This window comes from Paroedura picta, chromosome 3 (assembly GCF_049243985.1).
Source record: "Paroedura picta isolate Pp20150507F chromosome 3, Ppicta_v3.0, whole genome shotgun sequence".
Lineage (NCBI taxonomy): Eukaryota > Metazoa > Chordata > Lepidosauria > Squamata > Gekkonidae > Paroedura > Paroedura picta.
Window position 1 is genome coordinate 15,139,079 of NC_135371.1, and position 14,181 is coordinate 15,153,259.

The 14,181-nt window shown below is 51.1% G+C and overlaps 1 protein-coding gene across 1 annotated transcript; it reads left to right on the plus strand.

Annotated features, from left to right (window-relative positions):
• Nucleotides 1–1,685: 1,685 nt before the first annotated feature.
• LOC143831657 (SRSF protein kinase 3-like) lies at nucleotides 1,686–13,330 on the plus strand. The gene is made up of 11 exons (XM_077324832.1): nucleotides 1,686–1,838; nucleotides 2,307–2,415; nucleotides 4,936–5,023; nucleotides 5,713–5,800; nucleotides 6,813–6,919; nucleotides 7,871–8,027; nucleotides 8,314–8,396; nucleotides 9,084–9,191; nucleotides 11,086–11,155; nucleotides 11,240–11,332; nucleotides 11,730–13,330. Exons 1-11 carry the CDS (start codon nucleotides 1,742–1,744, stop codon nucleotides 11,912–11,914), a joined length of 1,185 nt encoding a protein of 394 aa, XP_077180947.1. The 5' UTR covers nucleotides 1,686–1,741; the 3' UTR covers nucleotides 11,915–13,330.
• The last annotated feature ends 851 nt before the right edge of the window (nucleotides 13,331–14,181 follow it).

The window sequence follows — 14,181 nt, forward strand, 5'->3', positions numbered from 1 at the left end:
GGCAGGAAAGCTCTTAGTGGCATGCAGAAAGCTGATAGTTCAGCACCCAGGTCTCTTCCCCCCCCCCCCGAGGAATTTCCCAGCCGGCCTAGCCATTCACGTTGGGAGTGAGCCAGTTTTTGCCTGGTTACTCATGACAGCGGTGAGAGTCAGGCAGCCATTGGCTCAGTCTAAACAGCTTTTCGCCCCGAAGATCCCCTTGTAAACATTGAGAGGGCGCCCTCTGCTGGGAAGCAGTGTCTTCAATCAGTCTCCCGATGGGTAGAGTTCAAGAAAGGGGCACTGCCCCAGCTGAAGACTCAGTCCTCTGGCTGTGCCATTGGCTGACCGTGTGGATGGACGGCTGTGGCCACCAGTGCTGTGCCCCTCCTGATCAGGGGCTGTCCTGATCAGTCTTGGGCTGACCCACTTGCTGAGCTCCCCAGAAGAAACTGAGCCTGTGGCAAGTCCGGCTGAACTTGAAGGAAGAGGATTCTAGGTTATATTCCAGGTACTGTCCTAGAATATCCCCTTCCACTCATTTCAGGAGGCTCCCCTGTCAACTGGGTGTGCATTCTTTGTTATTTAGAACTGGTAGTTTCCCAGTTCCTAGAATAAAGAAGTTCCCAAGCCAGGAGATTTGACGGCACAGCCTGTGATGGGCAGAATTTGGGAAGGGCAGAGCTCAGGGATGGATATGATTCCATAGAGTTGACCCTTGAAAGCTGCTGTTTCCTCCAAATCAACTGTAATTCCAGGGGCTCTCCCTGGAGCTTACTGTAATACTGCGACATAGAATTGGGGAAAGGAAATATTTGCTTTCCCCCATTCTATGTCACAGTATTTCAGCAATTTACCCTTGTTATCTAGATTTCTTATATACTGCTGTGGTTCCTTTCCATTTGCTTTGTTACCCCCCTGAAGGTTGGCAACCTACACTGATTCATGTTAAAGTGACTGAGCTTGTGCAATTACAATAACAGTGGTAAAGGAGGAGGACTTTATTCACTTGGGAACGTGTTCGCTGAGCTGACCGGGCAGCCCCTTCATCTCCAGACCAGCGGGTGGAAAGTCACACGCCTGCCTTGATTATATTTCAGGATCTAGATATCTTTCAGCATCACTCTTGGGCAAGAGAAAGAACCATAACAAGATGATTATTTTAAGCACCGTTGTGTAGCCAATGTTTATCCCCCACCCCTGTTTGGGAGAAGCGGCCCTGTTGGACATTTCATACTGCCGTGTTTAAATTGCTGTAGATTATTTCGCAGGGTTCTGTTCTCTCTGTGTGTGGTGGTGAAGCTTTTGAGAAGTCCCCCAGTCACCCTCAGTCATTCTGCCCATAGGGAAACAAAAGGCAATCAGGCTTGGGGTCCTTGGTTGCTAACCTGGAGTGGATCAGGGTGAGTGTTGTTATGGTGACCAAGCAAAATTCTCTGCTGTGTCTCCATCCCTCTCGTGGGTCAGGTAGGACTTCTGTGCCTGTCCTCTGCTGTTCTGGTCCTGCCCACGGTGGTCTGCCTCCAGCACCACCAGCCCAAAATTCTACAGACTCCCATTGCCATCTGTAGCCTCCTTATAACTAATGAAAAATGTATTTCAACTGAATCATTTCTCTCAGGCTTTCTCTGAGTTGGATCCAACCATCCCTCAGTGCCTTCCACTGTTTGTTCTCCAGCTTTACAACAGAGGAGACTCAATTAACTAGTGTAAAACACTAATGATTTCCTTGGCCTGTAGATGTATTGTCTCTTTGCCTTAGATGGTTTTGAGTTTTGGACCATCCTGCAACCCGGGGAGTTGTAGCCCTGCCATGGAGGCTTCAGAATGGCCCGAAGATGTCTCAGCATCTTGCTCAGGTGAGTGGCTGGCAGTGTTAGAAAAGGGCAACTCATTGTCCGTCTGATTAGCAGAGTAGAACGCCCTGCACATATGTGTAGGCAAGGTCAGATCTGGATGTCTGTTTCTTAGATTTGTTTAGCTGCTGGTCACCCAAAGGGTCTCACAGCAACTTACAGCCTTGGAATGAGGTAAAAATGACAAAAGAACCAAAACCAGATATAAAACATGAACCTTAAAAATATTACTATATGTGGAGAGCGCTATACCACTAATAAAAACATCCATGGGGGAGGGTTAAAGGATAAAACAACACAGAGCTGAAAACAGTTCATGGTGTCAAAATCAGTAGATCAGCATCAGGTTTTAGAAAAGCACTAAAGGATATTGACAGGTTCTCCAGCCTCAGGGCTCCCATCCTGGCTTGCAGAAAATGGGCCCTTTGAGTGTCTCTGTTGATGCTTCCCTTTCCCCCTCCCTCCCTGCAGAAGGCTACTATCCGGTGAGTCAAGGAGAAGTCTTCAATGGGAGATACCAAGTGATACAGAATCTGGGGTGCGGCTACTTCTCAACAGTCTGGCTTTGCCAAGACATGGGGTGAGTGAAATGTTCCATCCCTAACAACAGAGCATGGGGAACGGTCCTGAAGGTAAGAATCTGTTCTGAGGACAAAGGAGAATAGGTGTGGGCATGTTTCCTTCTGTCTGGTGGCCTGGGACAAAAGCCCACAACAGCCAACAGCACGGTGGTTAGTCTGGGATCCAGAAAACTTTCGTTTGAATGCCAACTCTACCATGGCAGACCTCAGGATTGAAATCAGAAACTTGATGTGGGGGTCAACTGCGCATGAAAGCTTCTAAAAGCATCTGACTCTGATTACAGCCATGCACTGAGGAAGAAAGACACTGAACTCTACCCCCTACGGGGCTGTTTCCTGGCTCAGAATTGCCCTCTTCCCCTGGCAGGCTGCTTTAAGCCCCCTTTGAGAAAAAGACAGCCAGAGGTCCACTGGAGAAAAATGGATGCTTTGAAGGGCAAACTCTGGCATTCTACCTTGCTGAGCTCTCCCTGCCCAGCCCCCCACCCCAAAATCTCCAAGTATTTCAAAACCCAGAGCTGGCAACCCTCCTTTAATGTTTTTATTCGTTTTATTTTGTAAAGTGCCTTCCTCAGGTTCCTAGAAAGTTAAGTGTATCTTTGTCCTAAACAAACAATCTTTCCCCTGTGGCTGAATGACATCTCTCAGGCTCTGAGCCTTATTCCAAGAGCAGCCTGAATCTGACAGAGAACTGCAGCAGGGTTGCCTTGAAGTTTATGTCCTGGGCCTCAGCTGCTGTGGGACGTTTACAAATCACCCAGGAGGCTGTAAATCAGAGCCTGGCCACTTCACTCTTCCACACCCATCAATTACCAACCTGGAAGGGCTCCCCAGGCTGTTGTGTAGCTAATTTTCTCCCCCTCCCCTGCACAGCTGAAGGGGGGGGGGTGCAGGGAAGAATGTTGGGTATTAAAAGGGGAAAGCTTTTGCAGAGTCAAATCAGTGGGTCCAGGAAGGAGTTAAGGCAGCAGATCCTCCCCTCACCTGCCAGCTCTCTCCTGCAAACGTTTCCCATATTGGTGGCAAATGAGGGTTTGGGAATTCAGATTCAACCAGGTGGTGAATAATTCCACCCCACCCCCCTCACCCTTATGCCTGGTTTTCCAGAATTCAAGCAGTAACCAAAAATCCACAGACAGGAGTGCCAGCCTCCAGGGGGGACCTGGGGAACCCCTGTGATTACAGAACGGAGAGCCAGCGTGGTGTCGTGGTTAAGAGAGGCAGCTGGGTTTGATTCCCCACTCCTCCACATGCAGCCAGCAGGGTGACTTTGGGCCAGGCGCCATCCTCTCAGCCGCACCTCCCTCACAGGGTGTCTGTTGTGGAGAGAGGAAAGGGAAGGTGTTTGGGACTCCTTTGGGGAGCAAAAAGCGGGGTATAAAAAACAGTTCTTCTCTTCCTCTCCAGACTGTGGAGATTGGTTCCCTTGGAGAAAAAGGATGTTTTGGAGGGTGGACCTCTTAGGGCACTGTGTCCTCCTCCCCCAATCTCCATTCCCAAATTCCCAGAGGTTTCCAAACTGGATCAGGCAACCATACCACCCCCCATTCCCTGCTGGGGGCCAGAGGGTCCTGGCCACCCTACAAAGAGGTTATTTGACAAAGGCGTAGGCAGGAAGGATGGGCCGTTCACACTGTATAAAACTCCTGTGTCCCGTCCAAGATTCCTCCCTGTTGTGATCGCAGGGCACAGTGGTCATGTGTGTGTGCACATGAGCCTAAAGGCAGAGGTCAGCAATCAGTGCTGCAGCTGGTTCAGCCTTGCAGGGTGGCTGCTTGCGGGTGCCCATGCTGGGACACTGGGATTAGATGCGGGATGTCGATCCAGCAGAAATCCCTCAGCTACTATTTATTTATTTGTTTATTTGTTTGTTTATTTATTTGATTTCTATACCGCCCATCCATGTGGCTCAGGGCGGTTTACATACAACATGGGGGATACATGGGACGAATGAATATGCAACATAAACAAATACAACAACAACAATAATCCAAATAACACCATTTAAGTGATCTTAAACAATATACTAGGAAAGGAACTTAGCTAAGGCCCTTACAGAGGACAGACTAGTTCAGGCCATGGAGGGGATGTCAGAGGTGGGGGGACCTGTTGTCTGTCTCAGGCAAATGCCTGGTGGAGGAGCTCCGTTTTGTCGCTGGCTGGAGATGAGTCCATGCCAGGGTTTCAGGGAAACGTCTTCTAATCAGGAAGGTGGGGGGGCAAACTTTGGGCAAGCGTACCCCGAAGGATGTGCAGCAGAGTGACTCATCATGGGTGTTCCCCATGCATGTTGGACCCTTGGGTTCGTTTCCCCCTATCCCCTTGATTTAGAGTTACGGGCAGGAAGGCGCAACTGATTTTCTCCCGCACCCAGACAAAGAGCAGGGCCCCTCTTCCTCCAGCCAGAAGGTTTGCCAGCTCTGAAGCCACCGGAATGGAGGAAAGCGGAATAGATCTGGGTCCCGGGTGGGCTCTTGTTCCTCCTCCTGCCACTGACACAGGCTGGTGTCTTTTCCCAGGAAGAAGAGGTGTGTGGCCGTCAAGGTGCCCAAAGGAGGGGAGAATTTTGCAGAGGCTGCCCTGGATGAAGTCGTGCTCCTGCGCTGCGTACGTCACTCTGAGCCCAGCACCTTCTAGCGACCCTTGAAGCCCTTCCCCCAGAGTGCACCATCCCCCTGAGGAGGCCGGCCTTGAGGCATTTGCCTCTCCCCGTGACAGAAGAGCTTCCTCAAGCCAACCTCTGTCCCTGCAAGAAGCGCCCTGTCAGCCAGGGTTGCCAGCTCCGGATTGGGGGAAATCTGGGAATGTTGGGAGTGCAACCTGCCAAGGGTGGGGCTTGGGGACAGCGGAGACCTCAGTTGGGCAGAAAGTCCATGTTGTAAGCAGCCGTTTTCTCCAGGGGAACTGATCTTTGTTTCCTGGAGAAGGGCTGTAATTCTGGGGACCTACAAGATTTCAGGGTATGAGCTTTCAAGAGGCCAAGCGCTGACCAAGGGAGCTTAGACCCTCGGAAGCCTAACCCCTCAACCCCAATTTTGCTGGCGGTGCCGTGGGGTTTGAACTGGGGCACTGGTAGCAGGTCCACCCTTCGCCTGTTCTTCTCATCATCCTCTTCCATACTGGGCATCTGGCCCACCGGCCAAACTGGAGCATCCGTGGGACTCAAGGAGTCTTGCTGCTGCCTGGCCTCCCCTCCCTTCCCCTCCTCCGCTGTGTGTGCTGGCCTCCAGACAGGCCCTCCAAGGGCTGGGCAAAGTCTCTTTAGGAGGCCCTGAAGGCAGGTGTCTTTTCCGCAGGTGAACAGCAAGCGAAGAAAAGACCAAGCCGGAGATCACGTCATCCGCTTGCTCGACGATTTTAAAATGATCGGAGAGAACGGCTTTCATATCCTTTGGCTCAGAGGAAACAGACTCCGGGACAGCCCCACTTGGGCTGCTGACCTCAGAAAGGGGCTGCGCTACAGCTCTGCATGGCTGCAGAAGGGGGGCTGGGGAGGGGGTACCTCATGCAGCTGGCAGCTGGCAGCTGAGAAAATGTCATTGGTTCATGGAGGAGAGGTCTATCAGTGGCTGCTAGCCCTGGTGACTGGTGAACCTCCACATTTAGGGGCACTGTTCCTTTGAATCCCAACGCCTGGAGGCAATATCAGGGGAAGGAATAGGCCTCTGTGCCTTGTTGCTGGCTGTCCAGAAGAACTGGCTGGCCAGTGTGTGAGGCAGGATGCTGGACTAGAAGGATTCCTTGTCCTATCCAGCAGGGCTCTTGTTACCTTCTCAAGAAACTGGCTGTGGGAGGAGACTTTCAGCGGCCCCAGGGGTGTTTTCATGCAGGTGCCTTCTTGGCTTCACCTGTGAGTCCCTGCAGGCAGGAAGGACACCCCTTGCCCAAGGAACTCACACTGACTACTCCTTTCCAGCTGTAGAGGAAAAGGCTTCGCACAGTGGAAGAGACGAGGACTGTAGACTTGGTGCTGAGCATTCTATGGTCCAAGACCCCAGGGGCAGATTTCTTTTCCCTGCAGTGTTTCCAGACCTGAAAATTTGCCATTTCCCCCCTGTGGATGTGAAGATGGGGGTCTCTTGCACAAAGCTTGAGTGTCCCCCCTCCGTCCCCCTCCCCCAGTAGGAGATCATCAAGCTGTGTCTGATTATGAAAACTTTTTTTTGGGGGGGGGAGCTAAACAATCCCCTCCTGTTGAGCTGTGTTCCGAATTCAAACAGGGGCTGCTAGAAGAGGGGGAAATGGCCAAGGAGCCACCAGGGGCAGCCCCAGGCATCTTCTCAGCCTTCTAGAGGCAACCGATGATGGGGAAGGGCGCTGAGAAAGATCTGCTGCGGGAGAGAAATAAGTCTTTGGCTACTCATGGATCCCTGACTCTGCCCCCCTCCCGTCCCACATGTGTGCTTGGTGTTCGAGCTGCTGGGCCCTTCGCTCCAGTCCTTGCTGAGCGGCCCGGGAGCACAGGGCCTCCCCTTGCCCTTCGTCAAGCAGGTGACACGTCAGGTAAGCGCGGACTTGAGCCCCTGTGTTACGATTTCCTTCCCCCCCCCAAAGAACGGAAGTATGGGGAAGAGGGGTCAGAACGAGGGGTGCCCCCCTTTTCTCCAGGGGTTCTGTGAAGGCAGAGGTGTCCCCTGGACGGAGAGGTCGGCTCTTCGGGTGGCCCCTCCCTTTCCTGAAGGGCAGCTGAAAGATGGCTCAGGGGATGTAGGAGAGGGTTTGCTTTCTCTCCCCCGCCTGCTGGGCAGTCCCACTTGCCTCTGCAGATCTGTCTCTGCCATGGGGGGGGGGGAAGCATTGCTGGGTATGGCTCCAGCACAAAGGCATCTGGTGCCTCTCTCCGTTGAGACATGCAAGGCTCCCCCTTGGCAGGAGACCCTGGCAGGAGACCCTTAGCCAGGCTGCCAACTTATAGCCAAAGGAAAAACATTACCCTTAGGCGGGTTTTAATGGGGGTTGGACACATTCATAGAAGGAGAAGTCCATCCATGCCCTTAGCCCAGGAGACTAAGGGAGACCACATGTTCAGCCAGTATCCCTCTGAATAAGAGGAGGGGGTGGTTCCAGCCTCTGTACCCCTCCTTTTGGCCCTGTGGGGCATCGGGTTGGCCACTGCGTGAAACAAAATGGCAGACAAGATGAACTTTTGGTGTGGTCCACCAGAGCTGCTCTTGTGTCCTTCTGCGGGGGCTGGCTTACTAAAAGAAGCCACAGCCTGGGGCCTGATTCCGGCCTTTGAATCCCGGCAGAGAGCAACCCACTCAGCTGCGATCTTGCCCAATACTTCCTGCTGGCTGGGCATAAGCCTCCTCCGTGGCGTGGCCTCCCGGTAAGAGGATAAAACTCAGGCGAAGGGCATGCCGCTCTCCTTCAAGGTAGCTCCTAGGGATGACGGTTGGAGGACCCCGCAGCATTCTGGATGTCTGACACCCAGTCGCACTCTGGCTTGTGTAGGTGCTCCAAGGTCTGCATTTCCTGCACAAGGAGTGCCGCATCATCCACGCAGACATCAAGCCAGAGAACATCCTGCTGTACGTCACGGAGGAAAGCCTGAAGACCCTCCTGCACAACACGGTCACCTCCAGTGAAGGGGCGAAGCTGCAGAGGCCAGGTACCCATTGAGAGACGGATCTTGAGTGCATTAGGTCAAGGGCGGCACGTCCTCCCAAGAACCTCACTGGGGGAGAGTCTATGCAGGGAGCGGATCCATGGAGGTGAAGTCCTGAGGGGGTAGAATGGGCCATACCACTTTCTCACTGCAGGTAGAGAACATCCCAATTGATAATGCTCCCGAGAAGGGATTCTGTCTGCTGGTCACCAGATAGGTCCTTCTATCAGATAGTCCTAGAGGAAAGGTCCTTTGTTCATTTCCTTGTGTCTTCTTCTCCGTGCCAAAGACGACATGGCTGCTCTCTTGGACGGTTGCAACCTCATGAAGATGGGAGTCAGGATTGCAGACCTGGGAAGCGCCTGCTGGACTGTGAGTCTCCCCCCCCCCCCTTTGAGCCCTTCAGAGCACCTGGCCTGGGTTCTTGATCCTGCCATCTGTCAGCACCGCAGCTCCCTGTCATAACGCCCTGCAGGGAGTCAGACTCAGTGGGCGGCGAGTGAGTCTGTTTGGGCCCTGCATTGTGGGTCTACTGAGCCAAGGAGCAGGCTGGCTTCGAAGGAGACCAGGAGGCAGCTTAGAACACCCCATAGCCAAGCTTGTGGGGCCTGATCCTGGCTGGGCAAGCCTCAGGTCCCCACTGCCTGGAACTGCCAGTTTGGTAACCTGCAGCCTAACAGGTCTACAGCGGCTGCGTTCTTGGGTTGAATCCAGCTAGCTTTTCCACTCGATCCCACCCAGTTCACCTCCTAACTATAGTTCCTGTCCCACGTGGCTTTTGCATATAATCTCCAGCATGGCCTTTTGGGATGGTCATGGGGACCACTCCTTGCTTTTTGCCAGCAAAAGCCCTTCTTGGACCCAGTCCATTGCATCGTTGTATTGTTTTGTACCATTGGGGGGTTTTCCTACATGGTAGGGGAGGGTAGGTTTGCCCTTTGGAGTGGGGTGGAGGGCAGACGTCTTTGCCCAAACAGAAGTAAATATTCCTGGGGACAGCAGCAAAAGGGTGCCAGGGAGCACCGCTGGCTGATCGGCTGTGGGCTTCTTCTGTTCCAGTACAAGTCCTTCTCCAGGAAGATCCAGACCCAGCCCTATCGAGCCCTGGAGGTCCTTCTGGGATTGGATTATGGCACCCCAGCTGACATCTGGAGCACAGCATGCCTGGTAGGGCTGCACCCGTCTGCCGTGGTAGCCTGGGCATGAGAGATGGTGACTGCCTTTGGAATGCTGGTCATCTCTCCTGAGCGAAGCCTGAGAGAGAAGAAGCCCCGAAGGGAGGCACCAACATCCAGTCAACTGAAGAAGAAGAAGAGTTGGTTTTCATACCCTGCTTTTCACTACCTAAAGGAGTCTCAAACTGGCCTACATCCACCTTAGAATCCTAGAATCATAGAGTTGGAAGGGGCCATACAGGCCATCTAGTCCAACCCCCTGCTCTACGCAGGATCAGCCCAGAGCATCCTAAAGCATCCAAGAAAAGTGTGTATCCAACCTTTGCTTGAAGACTGCCAGTGAGGGGGAGCTCACCACCTCCTTAGGCAGCCTATTCCACTGCTGAACTACTCTGACTGTGAAAAACTTTTTCCTGATATCTAGCCTATATCGTTGTACTTGAAGTTTAAACCCATTACTGCGTGTCCTCTCCTCTGCAGCCAACAGAAACAGCATCCTGCCCTCCTCCAAGTGACAACCTTTCAAATACTTAAAGAGGGCTATTATGTCCCCTCTCAACCTCCTTTTCTCCAGGCTGAACATTCCCAAGTCCCTCAACCTATCTTCATAGGGCTTGGTCCCTTTCTCTCTCCCCCAACAGACACCCCATCAGGTAGGCGGGGCTGAGAGAGCCCTGAGAGAACTGCTCTTCAAGAACAGATCTAACAGAACTGTTATTGACCCATTGTCACCCAGCTCGCTGCATGTGGAGGAGGAGTGGGGAATCAAACCCGGGTCTCCAGATTGCAGGCTGCCGCTCTTAACCACTATACCACGCCGACACCAAAGTTGACAGTGCTCTTCTAGCCGCAGATATACTTTCCGGCCCACTTTTGAAAATGAAAAGGATGGAGATAGAGACTCTCCTCCCAGCCTTTCCCCCCTGTCACTTGACCTGTAATTGAAACAGGCAAGAAAACTCAAATCTCTTTACACTAGAAATAAGGTCCGCTGTGCAAGAAAATACAAGGGGCTCTAGAAAGCTTGTGAAAACGTGCCACCCCTGAAGGGAAGGGGGGGGGAGGGTGTGTATTGGCAGGTTCTCAAGCCCGTGCATGCAATTTGGATGTCTGAGCACGGGTGGGGGAGGGACTACACTGAGGGGCCCAGAAGGGGAACAGTTGGGAGGGCAGGGAAGACAGGAAAGTCACCCACCACACTTCCGCTCTCAAGTGGATTGCGTTGTGCTTCCTTAAGAAAGAAGTCGTCACCCAAATGCCCTGGAACCACCATGCAGACATCTGTCGCCGCCCTGAGACCCCACAGTGAGAGGCGGTGTATAAATTAAATAAATAAATGTGTTGGCTCTTGTCCTTCCTTTGAGGAGCTCAAGAAAGCATGCGTTGTTCTTCCCGTGTCCATTTTGTCCTCACAGCAATCCTGTGAGGTAGGTGAGGCTGAGTGAGCATGATTGTCCCAATAGATTTCTGGCTGAGATGGGATTTAGAAGAAAAGCTGGGGGGTTTGTACCCTGCGAAGGAGTCTGAAAGCGGCTTTCCCTTTCTCTCCCTACAACAGACACCTTATGAGGTAAATGGGGTTGAGAGAGCTCAGAGAGAACTGGGATGGGCCCAAGATCACCCAGCTTGTGGAGGAGGAGTGGGGAATTAAACCCGGCTCTCCAGATTAGAGGCTGCCACTTTTAATCACTTAACCATGCTGGTTCTCTAGTTTAAATTTGAATTCCCCTTGTCCCGTAATCACTTTGAGCTCCTGCTTCTCAAATTGGGACTGGGAATTCAAATGCCTCACTTAAGGTTCTAGAGATCTTTCTGTCGACCTTGTTTGGGCGTCGGATCTACACGGGCGCGGAGCTTACTGATTTGAGGCCTGTTCTGCATTGCAGGCTTTTGAGCTGGCAACCGGAGAACGTCTTTTTGAACCTCAAGCTGGACGGTACTTCTCTAGAGATGACGGTAAGTTAGATAGTCTTCTGGGATTCTACTGAAGGAAATGCAAACTCTTGTAAAACGGCACCACTTGCTTTCCATCTGTTTCAGATCACGTGGCTCGGATCATTGAACTCCTAGGCAGAATTCCACCCCAAGCAGCTTTCTTCTGGAAACAGGCATCGGGCTTCTTCAGCAGAAAAAGTGAGAATGTGGGCACGAGGGTTGGTGCCTCCTAGCACTCTTACTCGTTTGCAAATGAGTGTGTGTGTTGCATGAAATGCTCTTCCTATCACATTAAAGTCTGCATTTGCGATAGTGAAATATGCAGAGCCATATTCTGTCTGTCTGTCTGCCTGGCTGTCAGATGGCTGGGGGCACCTTTCAGCAGTTTTGGCTTTCACCTGCTTCAGCTGGCTGGTGAGCCAGCTGTGGCCATTCCATGAAGATGGATGCCCTGATGACCTGTAGATTAGATTACTACAGTTACACGTGGGGCGGCCCTTGAATACTGCCTGGTCACCTCACACATAGAAGACGTGGCATCTCTCTATTTTTATTAAATAATGGTGTGGCAAATGTGTTCTGTCTTGATCGGCAGGTGCGCTTCTGCGGCTGTCTAGGATCTCCTCCTACGACTTGTACCATCTCCTCACTGATAAATACCGGTGGCCACAGCACCAGGCAGCTCCGTTTACCAACTTTCTCCTGCCAATGCTGGAGTACGCACCAGCAAGAAGGGCACCAGCAGAGAGATGCCTTCAGCACCCTTGGTTCAGTACGTAGTCACCGACATACCCGGATCCTACCGCTCTTTGCCATGGCTGGCTGGGACTGTGATGGGGACAGGAGATGCGATCTCAGTCATCCAGGAGTGATGCAATGCCAAGACACACACCTGCTACCCACAAGAGGTGGAGCAATGAATAACCCTGGCTGTGCCTCCTCTTACTCACCTCTGCCAATTGAGTTCCTTAGAACTGTCTTTCCACTAGCAACATGTAGGGTAGAAACCGATGTCACAGGAAAAAAATTACCTTCCTCAACCAAGGAATGAGCTTGGCTTCCTCCCAGTTTAATAATTGTGGTGACTCAAACTCAAACCTGGCTCAGCTGCCCATCTTGCCTCTTCCCATGTGGTATGATGACCTTATCCCCGTTCCCTCACTGAAATGCAGGATTTTCCTTCCATTTTTTCTTCCTTTCTGGCTGAGCAGCCTCTTTATCTAATTTTTGTCTTTTGGCGAAGGTTTATGTCTGTCCCACTCTCTCACAGTGTTATATTCGGATGCTGGCTCAGTCCAGGAACTTGAGGGAAGAGATAAGATCACCCTCTTTAATGAAAACTTCTTAAAATGGTACATCAGAGGCCTTTTAACGTTCAAAAATGAACAAAATGTTTTATTCAATGTAGAGGGGTAAAATGCTTGAGGTGAAGCAAATAGAACTCTGAGGTGACTTGTAATCACAAACTCCACTTCATAGGATTCCAGTAAGCTTTACATACACTTAGAATTTCAGAGATGGGAAGCTTTGGTTTCACTTTCTTGAGTTTATCTGACTCCTCAGGTTTCAGAACGTTATACCACCAAGTAAACAGGTATCACTCCACTCTTCGAGCTATCTCCCTTTCCCACTGGTTAGAGAATAACTTCTGTAACTAAAATATCTTTTCCTGACTCAAATGGAGATCTTCACCAATCTTTCCACTCCTCCTTGCCAACCTTCCCAGCTCTCAATAAGTATAAAACTTTCCTCAGTCTTTTCTAAACTGCTCTCTGTCATAGCTAAACTGAGTTCCCTTCAGCAATCAGTTCCCAAGTCTTTTTTTAACTGACACTAACCAATCAGCTCCCTTTAAAGTTTACTTTTGCTGCTTTGGAGAATGAGAAGAGGCTAGCAATATCACAAGGGGGCACCTGATCAGATATCTGTACAGCCAGGTTTTGCTTCAAATGTATAAAACTCTTTCTTCCTCCAGAATTTGAACTTTGTAGTAGTAAGATATAGTTGGATTGAATGCAGTTAATTTTTTTACATCTGTCTTCATCCAAGGTCTCAGTCTTCCCATACTTAGCTGATATTGTGTAATTTTGTGAAAAATCTTGTGACTCTGCTGCACACATCATACCTCTTACCTGATTGGTGCTCCAATTTTGGATGTCTTAATGTGAAAGATAGTAAAATTGATAATATCACCACCATGATGGGTCTACTTATCAGTATAAATTCTGTGTTTGACTGTGCAATTCATTTGTTTCTGATCTTGGGGAGCCCTTAATGGAATCTTAACATTTCTTTCTCCACTATACTGTGGAGGAACTCTGAAACGTCACCTTCTTCCCTTCCCTTCTGTCCCTTCATCAGCCCTTGAAAGCTGTGCCAGTCACAGAAGCCGGCTGGTCATAGAATCATAGAGTTGGAAGGGGCCAGACAGGCCATCTAGTCCAACCCCCTGCTCAATGCAGGATCAGCCTAAAACACTCATAAAGCATCATCTGCCTCAAACGCTGCATTCCACACAGACAATGGAGGTACGCCTGAAATACTTTTCAGGCTTTGAGGTACCGTGGAAGGCTTTGAGGTCCATGCCCCCTGCCACATCCCGATACTCAACCAAAAAATAAAATTTAAAAATATGCAGACATAAAAACCAGCCCCCCATTTCCATACCCCGCCACACTTTGCCTGCAATGCCCCATGTGCAAAACAAAACAAAAATATGCCTCCCCCCCCCCAAGACAGACAGCAACGATGCCCAACTGAAGACCCACGAAGCCAACTTACCCAGCCACAGGGGAAGAAGCAGCACTGCTGTGGTGGTAGCTGCCAGCTCCATGCGGCTGCAATCTTGGAATCCCCCATACCGAGGGGCTCTCGAGGTGTGCTGCTGTACCCCAGCAAGCTGGTTGCAAAACCCTGCAACAGATTGTAAGCCACAAGCACTGGCATGGAGCATCAGTGCTGAATGCAGAATACTGAAGCCATTGGTCAGTCAAGGCCTACTTTCACTGGCTGACCCATAATGGTTCTCCAGGGTTTCATAGAGCAGC